The sequence below is a fragment of the Xiphophorus maculatus genome, chromosome 8 (assembly GCF_002775205.1).
Source record: "Xiphophorus maculatus strain JP 163 A chromosome 8, X_maculatus-5.0-male, whole genome shotgun sequence".
Taxonomy (NCBI): Eukaryota; Metazoa; Chordata; class Actinopteri; order Cyprinodontiformes; family Poeciliidae; genus Xiphophorus; species Xiphophorus maculatus.
The window spans coordinates 6,441,647-6,466,232 of NC_036450.1; the positions used below are offsets into that span (position 1 = coordinate 6,441,647).

Consider the following 24,586-nt stretch of genomic DNA (forward strand, 5'->3'; position numbering starts at 1 on the left):
ATTGCTTTAATAAAGGAGAAACCTTTCAGTTGCAAACTGAAAATGTTGTCTGTTGCTTTTAGGAATATTTATCTGAACATGGCAACTAGCTTGTGATGCTGAAGTTGATATTTGATGTCAAAATGAAGATTTGACTTTTCAAATTTTGAGCTGAAAACAGTTTTAGATGCATAAAATCTTGTTTTTATACTTTTCTGGGATAAAAATGTGAAACATCACAATATATGGGAAACAAATGAGTTTACACTCAGCAGATTTTTCAAAATACATAATTCAGTGATAAGTCATATGGAGAGACCTGGTTTTAATTTAAAAAAGCAAAATGGTGCAAGTGTAAAGGAAATAGAAGAAATGAAATCAAAATGAAAACAATCAAAAGACAAGAGCTTTAAAATTAGCTTTATTTATGATCAGTTTGAAACAGGCGACCATGTCAACATAAAGGTTTTTCATTTCTTCTCCATTCTTCATTTGAACACAAATATTAATAAAGCTGAAGAATTTGGGAAGACAATTATAAAAAACTACCTGAAAACTGACATTATCTCCTAACAGCTCTTTGACATCTGGATTATTTTCTACCAGCTTCAGTTAAATGATTAATTATTTTGTTTTTATGTTTTTGTGGTTGATGGAAACACAAGTTATGTGACACATATTTTACTGAAAAGTTATTTGTAAGTTAATTTTGTCTTATTTCAAGTGTACTATGATATTTGCACTAGAAATGTACTTGGTCAGATTTTGTGTTTTTGCAGAGCTGTGGTCATTTATCAGAAGGGAGGTGAAGAAAACGGGTCCAATAAACTAAAACCAGTCAGCATTTGGTAGAGAAATGGAAAAATAAAGGATCAAAATCTAATCTAAAACTAAAATCTGCTCAGAACTGCAAGGTTCCCACTTCAGCGCCCGCTAACGCAGCAGTGATTTATTATTCAGTCCCGTTTCATGCAGCTTAGCGGTACTGAGAGCCACGATGTTGCTCCGACTTCCCCATGCTGGAGGTCCGGATCCCCTCAGATCTGCATTAATCAGCGCTCTGGCTTTGTGTTTTCTGTGTAAATGTGTGTTTGTTTACATGTAGGTGTGATCATTTAGGGTGACACAAGCAGTTCTCCTGCTGTTATATCACCTGCATTTCCCAAAGCCACCATTAGGCGGCAGCAAAGCTCCCCGTGTCACTCCTCCTCCTCCCTCTTCCTGACCTCCACAGAAATCTGCAGGACAAAGATCATCAATTAAACTGCAGTAATCTGCAAAAATCTTCAAATATTCTTGATATTTTTTCATGAATCAGTAATTTTACACACACAAAACGGTTCAAATACAGTAGATTGTAGTAGTTAGGGACCAGAACCAACCACAAACAGCTAATATCTGATTTTAGCTGCTGGTTTTAAAAGTTCAAACACCAAATATATTCTCCTGCCAGCGAAGAGAGGATGTGAGCTTCTTACTTTCACATCTAGAAAATCAAATGATATAGAATGCTGAAAATGTGGTTATTAAAGACAAATATTTCTATTGCACCAGATATTTTCTATTAAAAATATATTTCAATTTGTTTGTAATAATGTTGGACTGATTAATAAAATGTTTCCATCTGTTGCAAACACCTGTGGACAAGCCTGATTTTTAAATTAATAGTTGCTGCCCCCTAGTGGTGAAGCTTCTGTCATCATTTGGTTTCAACAATAGAAACTGAGTTGAATAAAACTCACAGAGACGTTGTTGAATCCTGCAGCCATTGGATGGTTTTGTCTTGGAGGAACAGTCACAGGATCCTCCTGAGATACAATTTAATAAAAATCAAACAGGTTTCAGGAGAGAAAAGGGTGAGAAAAGGTCAAATGATTGGATTTTATTGGGATCTTTTAACTCACTGGAACATATCCTTCGTTACTAATGCCGATAGCGAGCGATGGAGAGTTGGCGTCTGGTTCGGTTCGCAGGTAGAAGACGAGCAGAGCGACCAGGGTGCCGATCAGCAGCACCACCACGATCACAGAGGCAGCGATTCCTCCGGCGTTGTCCGGCTTCGAGGCTGAAAGAGAGACGGAAATCATTTACTCCTAGAAAGGCTGAAAAAAACTACAACAAACATGTTGGTGTCTCTTAAACAGGTTAGGATATGTCTGTGGGCTAAACAAAACCTGTTCATTACAATTTTAGCACAAAATCATTCTTAGATAATCAGATTTCAGTCTGATCAGTTCTTCTTATTAGAGCTGTTTTAGGGCGTCTTGTCTCTTTAAATCCAAATAAGCTGCTGGCCACGCCCCACAACTCAACGTTTACACTCTCACCTAAAATGGACATAAACAGATCTGCTATATTAGAAACATACATCTTTGAAAAGGAGAAGTGGCGCCTCCTGCACAACCAACGAGAATGCAGCAAGTGGTTTCTGGATGGTAAGTCAACAACAAAACACTTGTCTTTCCCAGCAGCATTTGTACAGCGATAAAACGTACTGGAGTTCCGTATGGTTGCTAGGTGATGAAGGAACTCTACTGGGGTTGCTAGGTCACGGTGCAGTCCCTGTCCAACATGGACTAATCAGAAAGTTTTTGAAGTGATGATAAATTTCCTCCCCTAATTTCCAGTCTTACTTGGTTTTGTGTCTCTAGTGGCGCAGTCAAACCCAACGGTGTACTCGATGTCATCCAGAGCTACAAAACCTGATGTGCCTTTGATGCCTTCAAACACAATCTGTTAAAAATAAGAACAAAATGCAGCAGAGATGTCAGCTTTGACATGCTTTAATCCCAATGACTTACAGACATGGTGGATGTTATTATTTCCGTACAACAATTTTGCACATGCTCACAACACGGGAGGGCAAAAAGACTATTTTTTTTACTTGTCATTAATCGCCGTGCTGCTGCAGCAGAACAACTCTGTTGATTAAATGAATGAAACCTGGAGATTATTAATCTAGTGCGGTGAGCCTCGTGAAAGGGAGAATAACGCAGAAAACTGTTTAATAATAACTCAAAACCACTCATATTCTTTTTTAATCACTCTGTGTATCAGCTATGCTACACACAAACCTGTTGCCATAGCAACTGACTAACACCAGCTCTACTAATGTATCAGTATTCAGTAACACCAAGAACACGCAAACATGTCCCACACAAAGAACTACAACGACATATTAAGGAAACTAAACAGAAAAAGGGGAAAAAACTCAAATTTTGAGATTAATCTAAAGAAAGTTCTGGAAAATAAGTAAAGTTTCACATTTCTAAATTGTACATTAATCTTAATATTTCTGAGTTTTTTGGTGGAATGTTTTTTCTATCTACAATGGCCCTTACACGTCGTTGTGAAAACCATTGAGTCCGTTACAGTATTGTTTTCAGAACTGATGTTTATTTTGTGATTATTAATAAGTGGTAGCCTGAACACAGGAGCTGCCTTTATTTTTTAACTGAATTGAAACAAACCGATTTCCGCAGCACATTTACATGTTGAAGTTGTCAAGCTAGGCTAGTGGTGCTAGCATAGTTAACTGACCTAGTTCCCTCTCTTTCTCTCTCTCGCTTTTTTTAAATTAAAACTTTCCACTCATATTGTTATCTAGTGTTCGTAGTGTTGACAATTAGTAGCAAAGTACTGCTACTCCTTTTTACTTTTAAATATCACGCGTACATTTGAGATTTAGCGCGTTGTGTCGACACCTAAACCGTTAATCTTAAGTAGTCGTCGTCATCGTCAGCGAGCGTGACGTCACGTACCAAGTTTCTATAGTTTTCTGGAAAGTCTGACCTGGTATCCCTCACGAGACGTGATGTTCAGTTCAAAATGCCTCCAAGGTCCACTGAGTTCGTTCACGATCAGCTGCTGGTAGATGATACCTCCAGACAGGCTCCATACCCTCAGCTGGCAGTCCGCTGGGAACATTTAACCAAACATGACGCATCCGACGATCCAGACTCTGGCGTCCATTTTATTAAAACAACCGTTCTTACATGACTGGGGCTTGTAGGCCCAGAACCTCAGACAGTTGGGCTTAATCGGCGGCAGTTGAGGGCTCACCAGCCAGGCCTTTTCATTGGCTGCTGTCCGGTTGCTGCTTGGGAAGAACAGGAAGTGACCTGGAGGTAAAACGAAGAAGTTAGTCATCTGCAGGGCTTATACACTTTTCCAACAGTAAAATTCAAGCACTTTTCAAGGTTTTCCAGCACAACATTTAGCAGTTTTTTAGTTAATTGGTTTTGTTCGTATCTCCATTTTCAATTCACTATTATATGATCATTTATTACTTTCCTGGTAGTATTCTAGTAAACTAAAATATAACTAAGTTTTATGTTTTGAGATGTCTCTCAAAGACGACCTACACATGACTGGTCAGAGAAAGTTTTAAAAGAATCTCTAAAAATGTTCTCACTGAGTTTTATGTCATCCAGCAAATATAGGAAATTTTGGTATTTCTCGCTGGCCCAAAACAATAAATATTTTGTTTGATTTAGTTTCAGACAGAGAGAAAAAATGTGTATGTGTCTTTTTATTCTGTGTGTAAATATCTGTAGATAACACTTTCCAAATTTAACCAACATTATAATAAAACAGTTTCAATATCAAGCACTTTTCAAGGACTTCTTATAGAAATCAGGCACTTTTTGAACCTTGAAAAACAAAGTAAAATTCAAGTATTTCAGGCACCAGTTCAAACCCTGATTTTGGATTAGAACCAGAAGAGAACCTCTTTGAAAACCGATCAAAGCAGCTCCAGTGTTGTTGTCTTCCTCTCTGACCTTTCTCTGTTCCCAGTGTGTGGTCGAGAGGTGGGACTGGATAATGCTTTTCCTTCTCCGGACTGGTCAGCTCCCAGTCCAGCTTCTCCCGTTCTCTGTCCTGAATGTTGATCCAGCTGCACATCCCGTTCTCCAAACTGCACTTGGACCCTGAAGTAGAAAGTCTGAACCTCAATATGCATGAAGTTCAAGCTTTTCCTTTAAGGAAATCTGACATTACTGATGCAGCTGATGGTTCCATGTGTCACATAAGATGCTCTTTTTTTCCACAATGTCTCTGCATAATATTTTTTTTATGTTATCGTATTAATCCAGACTCAGAGAAACATTTCTGCTTGTTATTTTCTCCATTCTCTTGATATGACCTGAGTCAAATCTAACTAAATTGGTGTCAAATGTTTGTGCAGTAAAGATTTTCGTTTGTGCTGCTATCATTTTAAAAATCAGGGGAATTAAAGGTCAACCATCCCACCCTCCTTCTTCTAATCAACAAATTTGGTGTCAATCAATTCAGCTACATTTGTGCAGCAACAATTTTTGTTTGCACTGCTTTTGGTTTAAAAATATTAATGAAAGTTTAAAGGTCAAAAAGTCAACCAGTGCTACATTACCCAAATCAAACAAAAATGGTGTCAAATGTTTGTGCTGCATTTGTGCAGTAAAATATATATATTTGTGCTGCTCACATTTACAAAGTCAAACATATTTGGTGTCAAGCAACTCAGCTACATTTGTGCAGCAAAAAATGTTTGTGCTGCTTTTGCTTTCAAGTTATTGCTGTTGACCTCTGATGATAACTTTTTTATTAATATCGTTAAAATGATAGCGGCACAAATGAACATTTTTACTGCACAAACGTAGCACAAACATTTGACGGCAGTTTCGTTTGATTTGAGTAATGATTTGATTTGGGGGTTGACGGTTTGGCCTTTAAACTTTCATTAAATCAGCACAAACAAAACATTTTTTGCTACACAAACCAGCACAAACCTAGTCAATTTGATAGATACCAATTTTGCCTGATTTGAAGAAGGTGGGGGCTGGTTGACCTTTCATGACCTCTGGAAACATTTACTAATATCTTTAAAATGTTTGCAGCATAAACAAAACTTTTTGCTGCACAAGCAAAGCTGCTTGGCACCAAATTTGCTAGATGTTGTAAACCTGAGTGGGGGCAGGTTGACCTCTAGAAACTTTTTTCATGAATATTTCTAAGATGATAGCGGCACAAATTAAAATCTTTGAAGCACAAACGTAGCACAAATGTTTGAGACCAATGCTGTTAGATTTGAAGAAGGTGAGCAGTGTCATCTTCACTCAGCTCCTGACTCAGATCCAAACAAACCTTGATCTTCACATGGATGAGCCGAGACTGTGATGTCATCAACAGCAACGTGGGAACCTCGACTTCCTGATCCGACGACCTCGAACTCCAACTGCGGAGCAAAACCAAGTGAAACACCAACCTGACTGGGGAAGAAATGCTCTCTAACGTCGCTCTGTACCTGCCACGACACAAGTCCAACGGAGACGTTGCCGTTGACGCGACGCCAGTCGTCTCCCTCATTCAGGTTCTCAGAGAAGATCGGGACTCTCTCTCCCTTCTGGGGTTTGACGTACACCGTAAAGAAGGCTGGAAGGTACACACCACCAAGTGATTTATAGAAGCAGAAAAAGATTTATAAGATAATTTTAGTTCTACAGGCAAATTAATAAGGTACAAATACAAATTAAAATAAAGGAAAAAGAGGGAAATAGTGAAGTGTTTTGACAGAAAGCAGCTTTTTTAGGCTATGTTCACACAGCAGGTGGAAATTATTTATTTATTTTTTTTTTGAATGGTCGTTCACACTACTAATTAAATGCAACCACAATGAGATTTCTGTGTGAACAGTTTGTGACTCCAGAAGAACATTGACATTTTTGAAGTTTGAAATTTATTAAATACACATTAACATTTTTGTAAATGAGCCAGAACTAACTTTATAACTGTTGTTTCTGGACAATGAGTGATTTTTCTAGTTAAGAACAAACAAAAGTTACAAAAAACAAGGTTAAAAACAACTTAACTGAACATATTTTGGCAGTAAATACAATCATTACAAACAGCAAATATAAAATAAAGAAAACCACAATAGATCATAAAGTCTAAGAAATAGATTATAACAGCATGAAGGTCTTGCAGCCTTGCAGTGTTGTAGGTATAACACTCACCTGGGTTCCCTTCTGTCATATGATACCAGAAACTGACACATTCGGGTTTGGTGGTTCCTTGTTGGACGGGGGAGATGAGGACAGCGGCGCTACCTGTTGGTAGAACGTCTGCGTCTGTGTTGACCATCATGTAGTAACCTGGACAGAGACAGCAGGATGGGATAAATCTTCTGTTTTCCTGTTTTCTGTTCTCTGATCGGGTTTTGCTGACCTAGCTCGGTCCCCAGAGTGTGGTCTGTTTTGGGTCCGTTCGCGGTAGTGGTGTGTCCGTTTCTGTGGAGCCAGTTTATGGCGCCGTAACTGCTGTAACCACACTTCTGGCCTTCAAAGGAGCATTTTCTGGGTATGGTACACGGGCCGACCAGAAACGCCACATCGTCGATGGCAACCTGGCCGTCGAAACCGGACCGAACTGCTTCGAACATCAACTGTTGGGTGATGACAAAGATTTTTAAAGCTTCACTCTGTTGTATCTATGCAGATGGAGCAGATTATTTAACTTATAATAAGACATTTTTCTCATGTTACAAGTGAAATAATCTGCCAGTGGAGCCAGTACTTTTTCATCAGTATTAAGGAATTATTGATTTATGAGGAAACAGTTTTTAAGTTGAACTTGAACTATAAGGAGAAACTTTGTAGCTGCTGGATGTAACTATAGTTATAAAGTTACTTGTAATCTCACTTATTTAATTTTGAAATAAAGCAATCAGTTACTTTTTAAAGTATTAATCAGTAATCAGTAGTATGTGTGGACATTTATCGTATCGGTTATCATTTATCGTGAAACATTTCTTATAAGAATTTTGATTTATTGTTATGATAAATTTCACTTATTGATGAAAACTAAAAAACAAAATTTACAGTCTGATCGGAAATGTTAGTTTATCACTGTGTTCCCTGAGAGCATCAATCAATATCAATAATTTGAAAATATGATTAAATGCAGTTATTGTGTGCAGTTTAGTGGCATTTTGAAGAGGCCTGTTTCAAATGAGAATGTTTTTCAAGAACAATATTTGTGTGCTGCAGTTACCTAAAAGATTAGTAATAAATAAATGTTGAGATAAAATTTTCAGTCCATATTGCCCAACCTAATCAGTAGTTGGATTATGTTTTAAAGGTAACACTGGGAGGCATTTAGTTTTCATCTAAAAATGATTCTTTGTGTTGTCTACATGTGATACATAACATGTTCATTATACTTTGCTGGAACTCAGCTTTGGTTGCTAGGTGATGGTCTGGGGTTGCTAGGCGATGAGCAGAGCTTCTCTGGCGTTGCTAGGTAACCGGGCAGTGGCTGCTGGTTTGTGACATTCCGGAGGTTTCATATACTAAAAAACATTGACTTATTGCCAAAAGATGCGTTGGTGTTTTGTTTTAGTTCCTTTTTAAAGTTTTGGTGCCGTTTTTAGAAGCAGTAGAGACTCAAATGAAAGTACAAAAATGTACAAAATGTGAATTTTGCATTATACTTTTCACTCAACAACTAAAATCTGAAAACTGCTTTTTGCATTTCCTCAGGTTACATCTGATCATTTTAGACTTTCAAGCAGAACAAAAAAAACTTTGTATCTGATTGAATGGTTTGACACCTGAAAGTTTGTGTTTTGCTGCGGTACTGGGCAGTGCGCTTCGTGCCACTCGTTGCCGTGAGCGCCGCTGCGGGTCCACAGTAAAATCTCATATCCGAGGCCGTCGGTCAGCTTCACGTTCAGAGCACCTGGATGGGACCAGGGAGTTAGAGTCATCATTAATCCCTGAAGAGATGCTCATATCAGGTGATCAGAACATCTTGGAGCAGTTAGCTCTGGGTTAGCTCACCTGCGTTCGGCCCGTAGAGTTTGTAGTAGAAGGTCAGGCAGCTCTCTGTGGCAGTGGGCTGCTGTGGGAATGAAAGCAAGCGCCCAAACGCTCCACGCAGCGAAGGACTCCACATGTCCACAACGAGGCTCGTGCCTGATCAACAGCAACAAGATCAGGATTTCCATCCCAGAGTACAGAAAGATTATTGATATATTATAATAATTCAATCAAAAAGTGAAACTCGCACATTATTTATTAAGCACATTTCTATTGTCCAATTATTTTTAATACAAAATGTTTAGTTTTACAGTTTTTATTTATTTTTAAAAATAAAAAGTATATATATTTATTAACAAATAAAAATATATATTTTTTATTTCTAAGTTGATAGTGCTTCTAAGTTGATGATTTTTTCCAATTAAAGGTATAAAAATTATGTTTTTTATGTTTAGATGTTCAGCAATTACAACAGAATATTACAGCCAAGCTAAAATTTTTTAAAAATAAATAAAATTATGAGAATAAAGTCATAATATTACGAGAATGAAGTGAAAATAACACAGAAATAAATCATTGTATTACGACTATTACAAGTATTATCACTTTATTTTTTTAAATATTATGACTTTGTTTTCATTTTATTATGATTTTATTCTCATACAACCTTAATCTTGTAATAATGTGACTTTATTCTCGTATATGTATAATTTTTAACTCGCAATTTTTTAAAAATCTTTTCTTAATAATCCTCCATTGTAAGCAATAAACTAAATTCAGTCTTTAATATTTAGTTTTTAAACAACTTAGAAACACTTTATTTAACTTTATTTTCTTATTTTATTTCTGTTTTATTCGTCCTCCAAAGAAAGATTCATTCACTATAGATAAAGGTTTTTCTGTTACCATCAATAGAAATGGTGAAACATTTTATAACCTGAAGAAATATTTCTGTATAAAACTATTCAATTCCTTCACATGCTGAGGTTTTCTACAAGTGATAAAGGAGGTAAAAATGAAGTTGGGTAAAAAAAACCAACTTGTTCCTGTATAATCTATGATCTCACCTACTCCGATGCTGTGATCCATCCCAGTAACCACAGACCAGTCAAAGTTGTCACTGTTGTCCTGATACCAAGCGCACAGTCCGTCCTCAAAGATACATGACGCCCCTGTCATCCAGAGAAGTTAAATTACTTCAAACATTCGTTATTTTTTATTTAGAAATCATTCTGAAAGCTACCTGTCGGTGAAGACGGAATGTAGTTGGCGTGGCAGCTGATGAACTGGACATTCCTCACTTTGATCCAAGCAAAAGGCTGAACATCCACAGCGCGAGCTTCAAATGCCAGCTGGTTAAAAAAGAGAGGAATAGCTGTTTTGATACTGACGGACAGACAGAGAGTTACGATACGTCTACATTATATTTATTAATTGTACAGATTCCTGCCAAAATACTAGGTTTTTGTTGACATTAGTTCTACCAGCATTAAAGCGCTATGTCAACATAGGAGCTAATGCTAAAGAGCTAAAGCTAAAGCGCTAAATTCAACCATGTCTCGACAACAGGTGTCACAACACAGTACATTCACGTAAGTGGTGTATTCTTCTGTATACCTCATTCGTTTGTTATTGGGTTTTCTTGCCATTTACACAGCAATAAATTTACTTTGTAAAATCTGATCATGATCAGAGGAAACAAAACTGCCGATTTCACCTCCTTCAAAATAAGAGCATGACTATAAACAGCTAAGAATTTTTAAAAGTCAGTAACCAAAACTTCAACCCATATGTTGAACATTATTGAATGGAAGGTTTACAAAACAACCAAATTAATTAGAGCGTTAGAGTTTATCTGGAAAAATTGACTTAGCTAAAACGCTAAAGAGTTAGACAAAAAGTAGGTCTGTCCAACATTGCTAAAATAAATAATAACTTTTTTTTCAAAGTTAAATTTGATATAGGCTCAGCTGGGGTTGCTTGGTAACGTCGTAGTTCCTGTAAAATGTGACTTATCAGGAGGTTTCTGAAACAGCTCCTTTTCCAGACACCAAAAAAACATTAAATAATTGCCAAAAAAACAGCTGGTTGGGTTTTTTTTAAGCGCCTGAGTTTTTTTAGAAGCAACTGAAACCCAAATGGAAGAATAAGAATGTGAATTTTGTGTAATAGGTCTGAAACCTGACCTGGAAGCGATGTTTCCTGACTCCTATAGGAACGTCAACGTGTTGCCAGGTCTCCTCCTCGTCCCCTGCTCCTGTTTTCCCACTGAACTCCCACAGGTTGGGCCTCACTCCCAACAAGCTGTCGATCACTCTGACAGAAAGCTCACCTGTACCACAGACAGACTTTCACTTCTGGGAAGAGAAAACGCTGCGAATTTCACACATGGGATGGGAAATTACCGATGTGATCCAAACTCCCAGTGAGCGCAAAGTCGAAGCTCAGGTTACATACCGGACCGGTGGGGCCCAGGAGGGGAGTCCGAATCTGGGCTTCGGTTAGCTGCTGACCTGCAGCCTCAGCTACATATAGGAACTCTGCTTTGAATCAAGAAAATAAATTATAAATTAATGCCACACATCATTAGAGACACAGTATGCATCAGTTACTTGAAATGGCCCAGTTTCTACCTCCAGTTGTTGAACTTTTGTCCAGCAGCCAACCTTGACTCCCAATACTGGTGTCAGTCCAGCCTGAGCTGCCTTCAGGATAGGAGAAATCCCCTGCAGCAACGATCCAAGAAGAGGTGAAACTTTGTCTACATGGCTAAACAAAGACTTCTTTATCAGATCTGCAATGGTGCAATAAGAACATTGTAGATGAAAAAAAGGAGGAAATTTCTGCCAAAAAACTCAGAAATATTCTAGAAAAAACGTGGAAATTTCTGAGTTTCAATAGAAAAAGTTTTTGACTTTTGACATTTCCACGTTTTTCTAGAAAATTTCTGAGATTGATGTCAAAATGTCTGATTTTTTTCTTGCAAATTTTTGACTTTTCAAACTCAAAAATTAAAACATTTTTTTCTAGAACATTTCTCAAATTTATCTCAACATTTCTGATTTTTTTGTATAAATTTACAAATTTGTTTCCATTTATAGCATAATGGCCTTACTACACCATCATACAGGTCCCTCAATTTAGAATAAACAAACTCACCGCATTTGGCTTCGTCCTCTGCAGCATCGCAGTCAGCCTGAAAATCACACATCTTCTCTGGATCATCAATGCAAGGATTCTTTGGAGGTTTGGGGAATTTTTCCAGGGTGGTATTATCTATTTTGTGCAGCAGATAATTAAACATTTTAGCAAACATTTTCACAAGAACCTACAACCCCTGGCAAAAAGTATGGAATCACCAGTCTTGGATGAGCACTCATTCAGACATTTCATGCTGTAAAACAAACTCAGATCAAAAACATGATACAATATTAAGGTCGTTCCAAAGTGCAACTTGTTGGCCTTCAGGAACACTCAAAGAAATGAAGAGAAAACATTGTGGAAGTCAGTGAATGATACTTTAATTGACCAAACACAGGGAAATAAATATGGAATCACTCAATTCTGAGGAAAAAAGTATGGAATCATGAAAAACGCATAAACAAAAGACCATTCAAAATACATCACTAGTATTTAGTTGCACCACCTTTGGCTTTTATAACAGCTTTCAGTCTGTGAGGCATGGACTTGATGAGTGACAAACAGTATTCTGCATCAATTTGGTGCCAACTCTCTTTGATAGCAGTTGCCAGATCAGCTTTGCTGGTTGGACCCTTCTTGTGGACCATTTTTTTCAATCTCCACCACAGGTTTTCAATTGGGTTGAGATCTGGACTATTTGCAGGCCATGACATCGACTGAATGTGTCTTTCTTCAAGGAATGCCTTCACTGTTTTTGCCCGATGGCACGATGCATTGTCATCTTGGAAAATTATTTCATCATCACCAAACATCTGTTCAATTGAAGGGATGAGAAAACTGTCCAAAATGTCAATGTAAACTTGTGCATTGATAGAAGAATTAACCACAGTCATCTCCCCAGTGCCTTTGCCTGACATGCAGCCCCATATCATCAAGGACTGTGGAAATTTGGTTGTTTTCTTCAGGCAGGCCTCTTCATAAATCTCACTGGAACGGCACCAAACAAAAGTTCCAGCATCATCACCTTGTCCAATGCAGATTCTTGACTCATCACTGAAGACAACTTTCATCCAGTCATCCACAGTCCATGATTGCCTCTCCTTAGCCCATTGGAGTCTCGTTCTTTTATGTTTAGGTGTCAATGCTGGTTTTCGTTTAGCTTTCCTGTATTGAAATCCCATCTCCTTTAGGCGATTTCTTACGGTTCGGTCACATACATTGACTCCAACTTCCTCCCATTTATGCTTCATCTGTTTAGTTGTACTTTTTCGGTTTTCAAGACAAATGGTCTTAAGTTGTTTGTCTTGACGCTTTGATGTCTTTCTTGGTCTACCAGTACGCTTGGCTTTAACAACCATTCCATGCTGTTTGTATTTGGTCCATATCTTGGATACAGCTGACTGTGAACAGCCCACATCTTTAGCAACCATGCGTGAAGGGTTACCTTCCTCAAGAAGTTTCACAATCCTCTCTTTTGTTTCAAGGGACATTTCTCTTGTTGGAGCCATGGTTCTCACCACTCCACTTCGTCCAGCAGCCCTCCAAGGTGTCATGACTGCAGGTGTTTTGAACTGCACACTAACGGGCACATCTAATCTGGGGCAGGTGTCCATTTAGGGAAAGGAAATAGACTGGGTGTGTCCTTTTTTTTCTACCTCCAATTTGAGTGATTCCACACTTTTTTCCTCAGAATTGAGTGATTCCATATTTATTTCCCTGTGCTTGGTCAATAAAAGTATCATTCACTGACTCCCACAATAGTTTCTCTTCATTTCTTTGAGTGTTCCTGAAAGCCAACAAGTTGCACTTTGGAACGACCTTAATATTGTATCATGTTTTTGATCTGAGTTTGTTTTACAGCATGAAATGTCTGAATGAGTGCTCATCCAAGACTGGTGATTCCATACTTTTTGCCAGGGGTTGTAACTCGGCACAGGATCTGAGGATTTGCTTCTTCACAAAAAAAACATTAGCCAGAGAAAAATCCAAGATGGCCACCATGGTCTTCAAGAAAATTGTATTTTTGCAATAAACTTTCCAATATTTATCACAGACGAACACTTCTTCTGTCAAATCATTCATAATCGAACACATAAAAGTCATATTTTCTAATAATTTTTTTGATTTTTCAAAATGGCCAACACGGTTAGTGTTTGCAATCAAATTGCCAATTAGATGAATGTTTGGTGTCAAATCATAGCCTATATTTAAAGCCTTATAAATCATCAGACATATTTTATTGATCATGTCTTCTTTTTCTGATGGACATTTTTTAAAATGGCTGTTATACAAATTATAAGGCCAGTCATGGGCAGAGCTACACAAAACGTTAGGCTCACAAATCACTAATACGCAAAATAAAAATCTTAGCTATGCTAATGCTAATGCTAATGCTTGTAGCAGGAGGCATCGCTAAATTGTGAAACACATTGAAAAATTTGCGGAAGCTAACGCTAAACCAGTAAAGGCATAAATAATTTGTAAAAGCTAATGCTAAAGATCATTTAATAGAAAATTTAAGGTTATTTTTATTGATTTATTTGTTTGATTGATTTATATTGCTTACAAATTTGCATATATTAGAGATAATCATACCAGATGACCAGCGGCATTCAGGGGACAACACGATGCTGTCGACTGCGATTCCTCCATAGTCCAGGTCTCTGATGGCTGCCATGATGAGAATCTGTAGAGATTTAACAGAACAAAAAATAACAAGTTATATTTTCAACATGTAATCAAATGTTTTCACCCCTCTTTTGCTTTACCCTTCCTATTGGGTAAAGCAAAATGTGTTTTTTAACAAACATGTTTTTAAGAAAAAAATACCTTTGATGTCAAAGTGAAAATGATTTTTACAAAAAGTCGACATTCAAATAAAAATAACATTAAAAAGTGATTGCATGGGTGTGCTGTGGTGGCAGGGTTGGCCCAGACGGCCATTTTTCACCATCAGTCCTTAAACTGATGGTAAAAGTCAGCGGCGGCCATTTTGTATCATCATAATGTCTTTCATTGTTATTGAACATTATTTCCGTCTATATTAATGATAATCTACTGTATCGTTATTTATGGTAGGTGGTGCTTCATGTCTTACCTGGAAGGTGTAGTTGGACACTATCTCCACCTCCGCCTTCACCCAGAGGTCTCCTAAAGCTCCGCCCCTTTCCCAGACAGGGTAGATGAGCTGGTCCGCCACCAGCACCGTCAGCCCGCCGGACCGCGGCCCGAACTGATGAGTGTACATGACCATCTATGGAAAAACAACGGAACCAAAAACATGTAAACAAACTGAGCCCAGAAAGAGGCTCAGAGGATCCACCTTTTATTTTTAGAATTTACAGATAAGAGACGGAAATATCTAGAATTTATTCCTTAAAACACTGAAAACCATCCATCCATCCATCCATCCATCCATCCATCCATCCATCCACCCACCCATCCATCCATCCATCCATCCATCCATCCATCCATCCATCCTTTACTTCACCACCAGACCTAGAACATCTGGAGGAACTGGCAGAAACTCCTTTGTATTTAGTAATTAAATGTTAATTTAAATAATGGTAAATAATGACTAAAGCTGTAATCCAGCCTGTTCAAACTGACCTTACATGGATGTGAGCTGTTGGTTGGTTGAAGACGTGGGCTCTGAAAAGCCGCCCAGTCCATGGTGAGACCGCCATCAGGGACCGTGACGTACAGGAAATACCCTGCCGTAAAAACAATCAAAGGTTTTAGTACGGGACCAAAAGGTTCTGTAGGCTGTAATTATTCTGGACCAGTTCAGAACTGGTTAAAGATTTAAACTTCAGGAGAATCTGACCAGTTTAGCTTTAACAGTGTAATAAAAAAAGAAGCACCTGATGCTGTATTGTTGGAGTGATCTCTGCCTGGACCTGTCCAAGGATCGGTTCTGGAGATGTTCTCCTGATTTGTTCTGATCCATTTGAGTTTGGAAAGCGATCTCAGGTCCCAGTCACACAGATCCTCCTCAAAGTCACAGTGGTGGTAATCATCTGGAGGATAAAATAAAACAAATCTCTCTCAGTGTTTCGGCTGTTCTGCAGTTTTCTGATGACGTGTTGTCATCTCTTACCGCAGGGCGCCTCGTCGCTGCCATCACCGCAGTCGTCCGTACCGTCGCAGACCTGCCGCTGCTCCACGCAGCCTCCACCACCACACTGCACCATCCCCTCTGGGCAGCTGGTCCCAGCAGGGAGCGCTGTTGGGTTAAACACGTAGAAACAAATCCATGATCTGCTCATGTGAAAGTTTTCTGTTCTGATTAGTCAACTCACAGGGCAGAGCGCAGTCCAGGAACTCCAGCTGGTCTATGGCTACGTCTCCGTTTTGTCCCGCCGAGCGCGCCGAGTGGAGATGGATCCGGAAAGGGGAGGAAATGCGGCCCAGGAAGACGGTGGCTTCCCTCCAGCTGCGGGCGCTGGAGGTCTCGGGGCGCCACACGACGGCCTTCTGAGAGTCCTGGTGGAGGATTGAAGCCCACAGAGGAGTTGGACCTAAACCCGTGAGTCCTGTGGTTAAAACATGCCAACACAACGAATGTCAACGTTGTCAAAAAGATGAATCTGGTAATTCTACACCTAGTAACACCAACCCTGATAAAGACATGTATCATCATCCCTCTCAGAGAGCTAACTTTTAATGTTTGTATAGACCTTAAGAAGAGAAACAAGCCCACAGCATCACATGTCTCCACCATGCTTTAGGTGCTTTTCTGATGTCAGAACTTTTTCCATTAAGCTCAGTTTTATTCGTATCAGAGCAAAGATAACATCTGCAGTTCTACACCAAACTTAAATATGAAGAATTACAACATCTACTACTATAGATCTATAAGATTAGAACTCAAAAACTCAATGGATGGATGGATGAGCTAATGGATGGATGAACTAATGGATGGATGGATGGATAGATAGATGGATGAACTAATGGATGGATGGACTGATGAATGGATGAGTGAACTAATGGATGGATGGATAACTTAGTTGATCTGAATTGTGGCTCCAGTCTATGGAAACATTTATATTCTTCCTCTTTCAGGCTCACATTTCTCCAAATCCTACATTTTAACTAAATGTTCCTGCAGTTTATAAAATAACTGATTTTCAAGCTTTTCACATGTTTTTTTTTTCTCTACCAGTGAATGTTTAGGGTGTTTCAATCGTTGTTTACCAGCCCGGCCAACGCTGAGCAGTCTACGGTTACCTGAGTCCCACAGGGAGTATCTGAGTCGCAGGCGGCACGTCGGCGAAGAGCCCTTTATCTCCGGAGAGATTAGAACTGAACTCTGAAGAGACTCTGCCCCCACTGCACTCACTGACATGAACCAGCCTGGATGGCAGGAGACAGTACATGTTTTCATTTAAGCTATAAAGATTAAAGTTTCCTGACTAATCTGTTCTAATGATGCTTCATGCTACCAGCTGATATCTATGGCTTTATCATCACCTGTTAATGATATTTAACAGCAACATATTTTATTTACAGTGCCTTTCAAAAGTATTGCACCGCTTGAACATTTTGTCATGTTACAACCAGAAATTTCATTGTATTTTTCATCATGTTTTGAAACGCAGACGAGTAAAGTTTTGAATAAAAGGGTGCTCCATAAAAAAATACATGCCACACCATTCAGATTTTTACGAATTAAAAATTAAGGTCAAAACAAATGTTCAAAATATTTGCCGTTCAGTTAGAGGTGCTTCTGTATGGAATAACTCTGTGAAGCTAAAACTTTGTTTTTCATTTTTTAAATTTACAAAAATTATTTGCTAAATAAATAAAAACAAGGTTTTATTATGATTGTTTCTTATTTATGAGTTTATCTACAGGCTGTCTGCAGCTTTGATTGTATGTATAAAAAAGTGAAGATATAATAAGCTTTTACTGACACTTTTTTTGGTTTATACCTATAATTCTACCATTGCCAGGAATTATATTGTTTATTAGTTTTTTTATTTTGTTTTTTTCTGCGTTGTCGGTTTTTGACTTCTGTATGAAAAGATTTAAATGACTGAATATTTTTTATTTATATATATATATATTTTTGCAAACCATGCATAATTTTCACGTTACTTCATAATGATGCACTACTCTGTGTTTACCTGTCACTTCGAATGGTAAAAAAAACTAAACACACATTTTAATGGTAATGTAAGAAAGATTTATGGGGTGTCCATACTTTTGCAAGGCACTGCACACAAAAGTACATCAGTAACAAATAATCAGGGATAAGCATAATGAGAAAAGATTGTTTTAAGATCTTTAGACAACGAACATAATATAACATAACGCATATTTTGAGACAAATTTAAACATAAAATAAAGTATTTTCAATCAGTTTCTTGGCAAAAATGCTCCAAACGTGTTCAGAAAGCCTTTTGTACTTCAACAATTGTTTCTGTGTTATGTAAAAATTTAAGAAAATGTAATTTTACACCTGTAGCTGTGCCGGTGGTGTAGTCGGAAGTCGGTCCGCTCTCCGGCAGCTCGCCCCCGCTCTGAACTCGCTGCCATTTGTATTCCTCACCAACAGATTCAATCCTCCATCCACACACTCCTTCATCCTCAAAGTCACACTCAAATGATTTTCCAGAGTACCCTTTAGAGAGTTTAGTTTTCAAAAAAGAAAAACTGTCATATATCAATTCACATTCAAAACTACTAATGTCCAGACTGTACCAGCCGTTAGGAAGTAGGCTAACGGCTAGTAGCTTCAACTTACCACAGTTTTGCTCGTCGCTGCAGTCGGAACAATCACACACAAAGTCACATTTCCCTTCAGGAGTCTCACACCGCGAAGACCCCGAAGCACAAACTGCGCAAAAAGACGAAATATCCAGTGAAGTTTAGTCTGTAGCTGAATAGATATCAAGTGTAAACATGTTCACTTTACAAGAGTTTATTTTTGATGGAGATATACATTTTCAATTTAAAACATCTATGCTTTTATTCTTAAACATATTTTAAGGGTATTATTACAAAAATGATAGTTTTTATAGTTTTCCAGCCGAATTTGTTTTTAAAAACAATATTAATTTAGATAATATGTGGAAGTTGACGCAAGCTAAGCTAATGATGCTAACCTACGTTCCGTTTAGAAAATTTAAGCAGTGGCTATTCAATTTGAATGAATCAAACTTACTTTTAACTTGTAGTATGTATGTAAAATTTACTATAAATCAAACCTACTTTTACTAAGTAGATTTAACCTGTGAGTAGATTGGCAATTCAGAAAGCACAGTATTATGAACCTTTGATAGTTTTCTTGTATAAACATTTTTTTTGCTATGCTAACTGTATAAACAGATGCTAAAATTTTCTATACCTGATGAAACGACTCTAAAAGACAATAATTTCCCCCTCCTTAGAAAACCACATATATGAATCAAATTATAAAAACAAACATATTTGTTAGTAACTTCGTTAGTTTGCGAATCAAGCTATATGAGCATTCACCCATAATTTTGTTAGCAAAAAATCGTATCTTAGTATAATAGCACCTAAAATTAATTGTGTCATAAGTATACAAAAGTAATAGTCCTCTCTCTTTAAATAAAGTATAATATGTTTTTTCTATGAACTGCAACTAAAATTTATAGAGGAAAATACTCATAATTAAACTGGCATCATTTTGACTGCTGGTTACATTTAGTCCTAGGGGTAGCATCCATATTTGAATTAAATCTAATCAAAATAAAGAAAATTTCCTGTACCAAGACAGTTTTGTTCACAGATTTACGGCCTAGCATGCCCTAGGCTAAACAATTCTGATTAAATTAGTTACAAAATAAGATGCTTTTTCACTAGCTAGCTTAGCAGCAGCTATGAGCAGCTGTTAGCTTAACACTGGAAAGCTGTTAGCCTAATTCCTTAATTTCGTCATGATTCTCCAAACTAATCTCACTCTAAATGTTGCAGTTTGGTTTAACATCCTAATGTGAATCAAATCTATTTAAAAGAAGAATTATAATCAAAGAAGTGTTATGTCCTTCTGCTTGACGCTTGCACTAAATATATTACATGAAGTTCTTCTAAACTCTTTATCAGGATATTTCTAAAAATGTAGCTATGACCCAGAATGCATCAGGCTCAAAGGCCAGAGTAGTAAACATACTTTTCACATTTTTATAATAAAATGTTTAATTGATCTGATGCTTCTAATATGAAATGTCATGTTTTCATTTACTTTAAGTGGAAAATCATCATAATTAACAGAAATAAAGGTCTTAAACATCAGTCTGTGTGTAATTCATCTATATTCCTGAAATACTGTTTTCAGTAACATCCTTATCTATTAAATATGACTATATATGCTCTTTGGTTCATTGTAGACCAGCATATGCCATTTATTAGACTTTTAAAAAATGTTTAATCAAAAATAATTGTTAATAATAATGAATTGTTTACTTTAAACAATCTTAAATCTTTCTGAAAAGTTACTTTTAAGTAGTGTTTGTCTTATTTTGAGTGCAATAATACATTTGGACTAGACACTTGACAAAAAATACTTGGAAAGTTGTTGTGTTTTTGCAGTGACGTATTCAACAAATAGGTCACCCATAATTTATGATGTAACTGGTGCAATAAAGTTATGACATCTTAATAAACCCATAAAACTTTCTGAATTCAACAAACTTGCAAGAGTCTGACTCTCTTTAATTTTGATTATTTGAAGCTAATATCATCTCTGAGTGTTGATTTTTAAAATTTTAATAAAAGTTAACCAATTTTCAACCACCTAAGTCATTAATTTAAAGTAATTTTTAATTTTTTCTTACCGCGCTGCAAACAAAACAGCAACAGGATCGTCGAGCTCCAAAAACGCAGCATATTTTCCCTCCCTTCACATCTCAGTCTGAAAACTGTCCATGGAAATTTCACCAGCCGATCCGACCTTTATTTCCCAGAGATAAAAGGCGGACTTTAAAATTACCCAGCATGCAAGTGACAGCCATAAAACACCCCCGGGGAACAGCGAACATCTGTATGTTGCTCAAGAGATACTTGTACGTGCTGGAAGTAAATGTAATAAATACTATGTACTAACTTTAATATATCATAAAGGAAATTGTTTTTTTTGTTTCTTTAATAACTTCCTCCTTCCTGTTTGGCAATTCAGCACATGAACAAAACATTTCACTGTAAATAATGACAATATCTTACCTGATTCAGCAGTATTTTCACAAGATCTTTGAGTTCAGGTCTGGAGTCGATTTGTACATTTTCCTCTCCTGCGCAAATCAGTTCAATTCTCATCTCCCTTCAGTGTTCTGTCTGGATTTTCTCTCATTGACTTGGATTTCTCCAGTAGAATTTAAACCAAGCCAATCAGGAAACAGAGGAGACATTGTCAACAATAATGCTGATTTTCTGTGATGTTTTAGAGTTGTACTCTGACTGTACTTTTAGCAATGGCAGCAGAGGAATAAACGAAACCATTTAGTCCGTGTTGGCCACGGTTCCAAATATTAACAGCCATCTTTGTTTGGCTTATTGCTTCTCTCTTTGCAATCTCATAATAATGACTTTGAAAGTTGAAATGATTTCTTTTGTAAACGTAAGTATGACTTCTTGTTGGGCTTTTTTGGCTTCTGTAGGTAACAGATGTTAAAGAACAGGACAGATTTTCTCCACTAAGTCACAATTTTTGTTGCATAAACATGTGAAAATATTAATATTTGGTCAACCGCTAAGTGTATTGACTTTATTATTTGAAAACAAGAAGCAGTTGTTCATGAAGTGGATTTCAAAATTGCCTTTTCAGAACCTCAGAAGCTTTTATTGCTGTATTTCAAAGTTGCTTGTTCTGATTTCCCAATTTGAAATACAGGAAAAACTGCCTCGAATTTGAGATCCTTACTGGAAAAGTTGGAAATCTCATATTCAGTATATCTTCTGTCGTGCATCTTTATTATTGGCCATCTTATTTAAATGTTTGATGCATAGAAAGTACAGAATTATGTTGTGATTTTTTTCAGTAATTTTCACATTAAAAGAACCAAAATCCAAAGTAGATTTAATTGAAAGGTTTCTTTATAATCAGAAATATGAAATAATGCAGGAAACAAAATGTAACAAAGGACCATTACATCAAATTTAAACAAAAAAAAAATTACGTATTTTAGTAATTATTTACTATCTTTACCACAGGAGTTCAACTCTTTTTCAATAACACAAAGAAAACATAATGTTCACCCTGTAAAACTATCAACATTTACATTTTTTACTCCACATAATCTGGACTTAAAAACCGATTATGCTAATATGTAGCTAGTATTTTGAATATTAGCACAACTGAAGGAGGTTGTAAAAACTGTAAATGAGATTTAACACTAATGTATCAAGTTAACAATGACAACTATGCATTAGTTGTCCCTTCTTGATGCAGTGAATAATTGATGAAGTGTCCATCTATCAAAGTTTCAAAGGTTGAAACTGAATGACAGTCCAGAATATTTAATCCTATTTATGTCAGTAGCCTTCGTTATCCCAGGTCACCTCATAGTCTGGGTACTTCTCCTTCAGTTTCTCTGTGGTCTCTGCATGGTTTGCTCTTCCATAGCCCTGAAACAACAAGCCAAACATTAACCTCCCGTCACAGTAACAGTAATTTTAAAAAAAGCATTAATTCAGGCCACATTGTTTCTCCGTACCAAGGAGTATCCGTACACATGGATCTTCTTGGCTTCTGGATTATGTTTTATCCTGCCTCCTCCGATACACTCGCAGTCCAGCAGGCCTCCGTCCTCCAGCTCCGCAGAAACCCTATCGTAGATATCACCTGCTCCAAACAGCAGGGGTGTTTTATCAAATATTATGTGCAAACTGAAATAAGAACTTATAAAAATGGTAATTATCACTTTTAGTTTTAGATTTCATAATGGATAGCACAGAAAAGGTCATTTTGAATTCCCTCCTGTTGAAATCTCCTACAAAATTTCATGACTTGATGTTTTGCACCATGTGAGGATATTTTGTCAATTGGTAAATCTTTAAATTATTATGTAAGAGATTCAAATATAAAAAAAATATTTTAATGAATTTGCACAAAAATCAAATCTAATTCAGTGTTGAGGTCAACTTTTTACATTTCCAGGCTCTGATAATACGAACTCCCTCAAAAAACAAGCAAAACAAACAAAAAGATAAAATTATCAGGAAGGGGAAAAACGGAGAAATCTTAAATGTCATTTAAGGTGTTCAATTAAAAAATTTACAGAATATTCTTTATATTCATGAATTTATATCCTTATTTACATCATTATATCAAAATGGAGACAGCAATTCCTAAAAATGGAAATTAATGAAATAAATAAATAAATAAGCCTTTACTTAGAGACAAAAAAATAGTCCATACAGTTAGAAAAAAATCAGTAAGAAAATTCTTGAATTTTTATTGATTGGTGAGAAATTTAAGATAATACATTAATATCCAAAATATGTTGAAGCATAATATTCTTACAGTATCTAAATGTTGTACTTAACAAACTCAGGTTAAGTCATTTATTTATGTAACGCTTTGTTATCATCTTCTGAAAACTAATAAGAAACATCTAGGTAATACTTGATGAATTTGGCATTTGAAGAGTTCCAACAAAACATAAATTTATAATTACAGCCTACTTCGAATGAATAATTGTTTTTATGCATATATTATATTTGATGGCAAAATTTGTTAGAGCATTTATAAAGTCCCAGAAAGAACTATAGCCGTTTCAAACGTATTTTTCAGTTAAAATTTTTTGTGTATTTGGTTTGAAATCATTTCTTTTTATGGCCCCAATTTAGCTCCATACAGAGTGTTTTATGGCAGTTTCAGTATTCACCGTGGTACTCAGCCCAGCCGTATCCTCGGACTATATCTATCTCCGAGTCGTCTCCTTCCTCTCGGCTGTAAACCCGGATCACGATGTATTTAAAAACCCCAGAAGGGTCGATGTCTGCCCGCGGTATGTTAGCCATGACAGCCGCTGCTTTGGTCTGGGAGCACATCTCCCAGCTCTTTAGCAAACCGAGCACCAAAGCAAGCAACAGCAGACCGAAAGCGCGGACTTTATCGTCAAACTCCAGCCCCTGCGACTGTGCGACGAAAACCCCAGCGGACGGTTGTGATAGTAGTTGGACGTTAGGAGAAAAATTAAAAGGAAAGTGCTCTCAAACCTGCGCCGCCATGATGCGGCTAACGAAAAACACGGTCACTTCCGGTTTGGGCAAACGATGTGGAAAACTTTAAATGTTAATTTAGTAATTTAAGCTACATACTAACAGTGCAAAAATGTTTACTACGCAGCTAAATCGCGAATTGTTTCTATTACTTTATTAAACGTTAAGACAAAAGGCGTTTATCTTTTTCACTTAGCTTTTATTCTGAAGGCTAACAGGAAGCTGCTGTTCGCGCTCCACTACCAACTATACGTCAAGACGCCCGCCTTATTGTGAGGGTCATATTTGGCTAACAAAACGCCAAAAAATGTGTTTTGAAGCAGAGTTTTCGAAAGATAGTGCCACAAAAAGTGTTACAATAAATATTAAAAAAAACTTTGGTTAGTTACTGTATGTTTATATAAATTTACGTCTAATACAGATGATCATTGAAACAAGGCTGTATAGGTTTATGACATTTGCAGCTTTACTGCTCCAGG

At 37.0% G+C, this 24,586-nt stretch overlaps 2 protein-coding genes across 2 annotated transcripts; both read right to left on the reverse strand.

Moving 5' to 3' along the window:
• Nucleotides 1-381: 381 nt before the first annotated feature.
• Nucleotides 382-20,831, reverse strand: mamdc4 (MAM domain containing 4). The gene is made up of 29 exons (XM_023338232.1): nucleotides 20,723-20,831; nucleotides 18,667-18,759; nucleotides 18,382-18,543; nucleotides 17,148-17,273; nucleotides 16,220-16,453; nucleotides 16,018-16,143; nucleotides 15,782-15,937; nucleotides 15,528-15,631; nucleotides 15,016-15,171; nucleotides 14,514-14,604; nucleotides 11,937-12,053; nucleotides 11,411-11,503; nucleotides 11,183-11,320; nucleotides 10,964-11,109; nucleotides 10,021-10,129; nucleotides 9,845-9,949; nucleotides 8,799-8,933; nucleotides 8,570-8,697; nucleotides 7,186-7,402; nucleotides 6,975-7,112; nucleotides 6,266-6,393; nucleotides 6,106-6,196; nucleotides 4,761-4,910; nucleotides 3,975-4,100; nucleotides 3,772-3,896; nucleotides 2,613-2,712; nucleotides 1,884-2,044; nucleotides 1,722-1,787; nucleotides 382-1,217 (listed from the first exon to the last, which is right to left on the reverse strand). Exons 1-29 carry the CDS (start codon nucleotides 20,772-20,774, stop codon nucleotides 1,179-1,181), a joined length of 3,612 nt encoding a protein of 1,203 aa, XP_023194000.1. The 5' UTR covers nucleotides 20,775-20,831; the 3' UTR covers nucleotides 382-1,178.
• Nucleotides 20,832-21,943: 1,112 nt separating this feature from the next.
• phpt1 (phosphohistidine phosphatase 1) lies at nucleotides 21,944-24,142 on the reverse strand. The gene is made up of 3 exons (XM_005813863.3): nucleotides 23,771-24,142; nucleotides 22,598-22,725; nucleotides 21,944-22,508 (listed from the first exon to the last, which is right to left on the reverse strand). The coding sequence occupies exons 1-3, from the start codon at nucleotides 23,934-23,936 to the stop codon at nucleotides 22,416-22,418; spliced, it is 387 nt and encodes a 128-aa protein (XP_005813920.1). The 5' UTR covers nucleotides 23,937-24,142; the 3' UTR covers nucleotides 21,944-22,415.
• Between the last annotated feature and the right edge of the window lie 444 nt (nucleotides 24,143-24,586).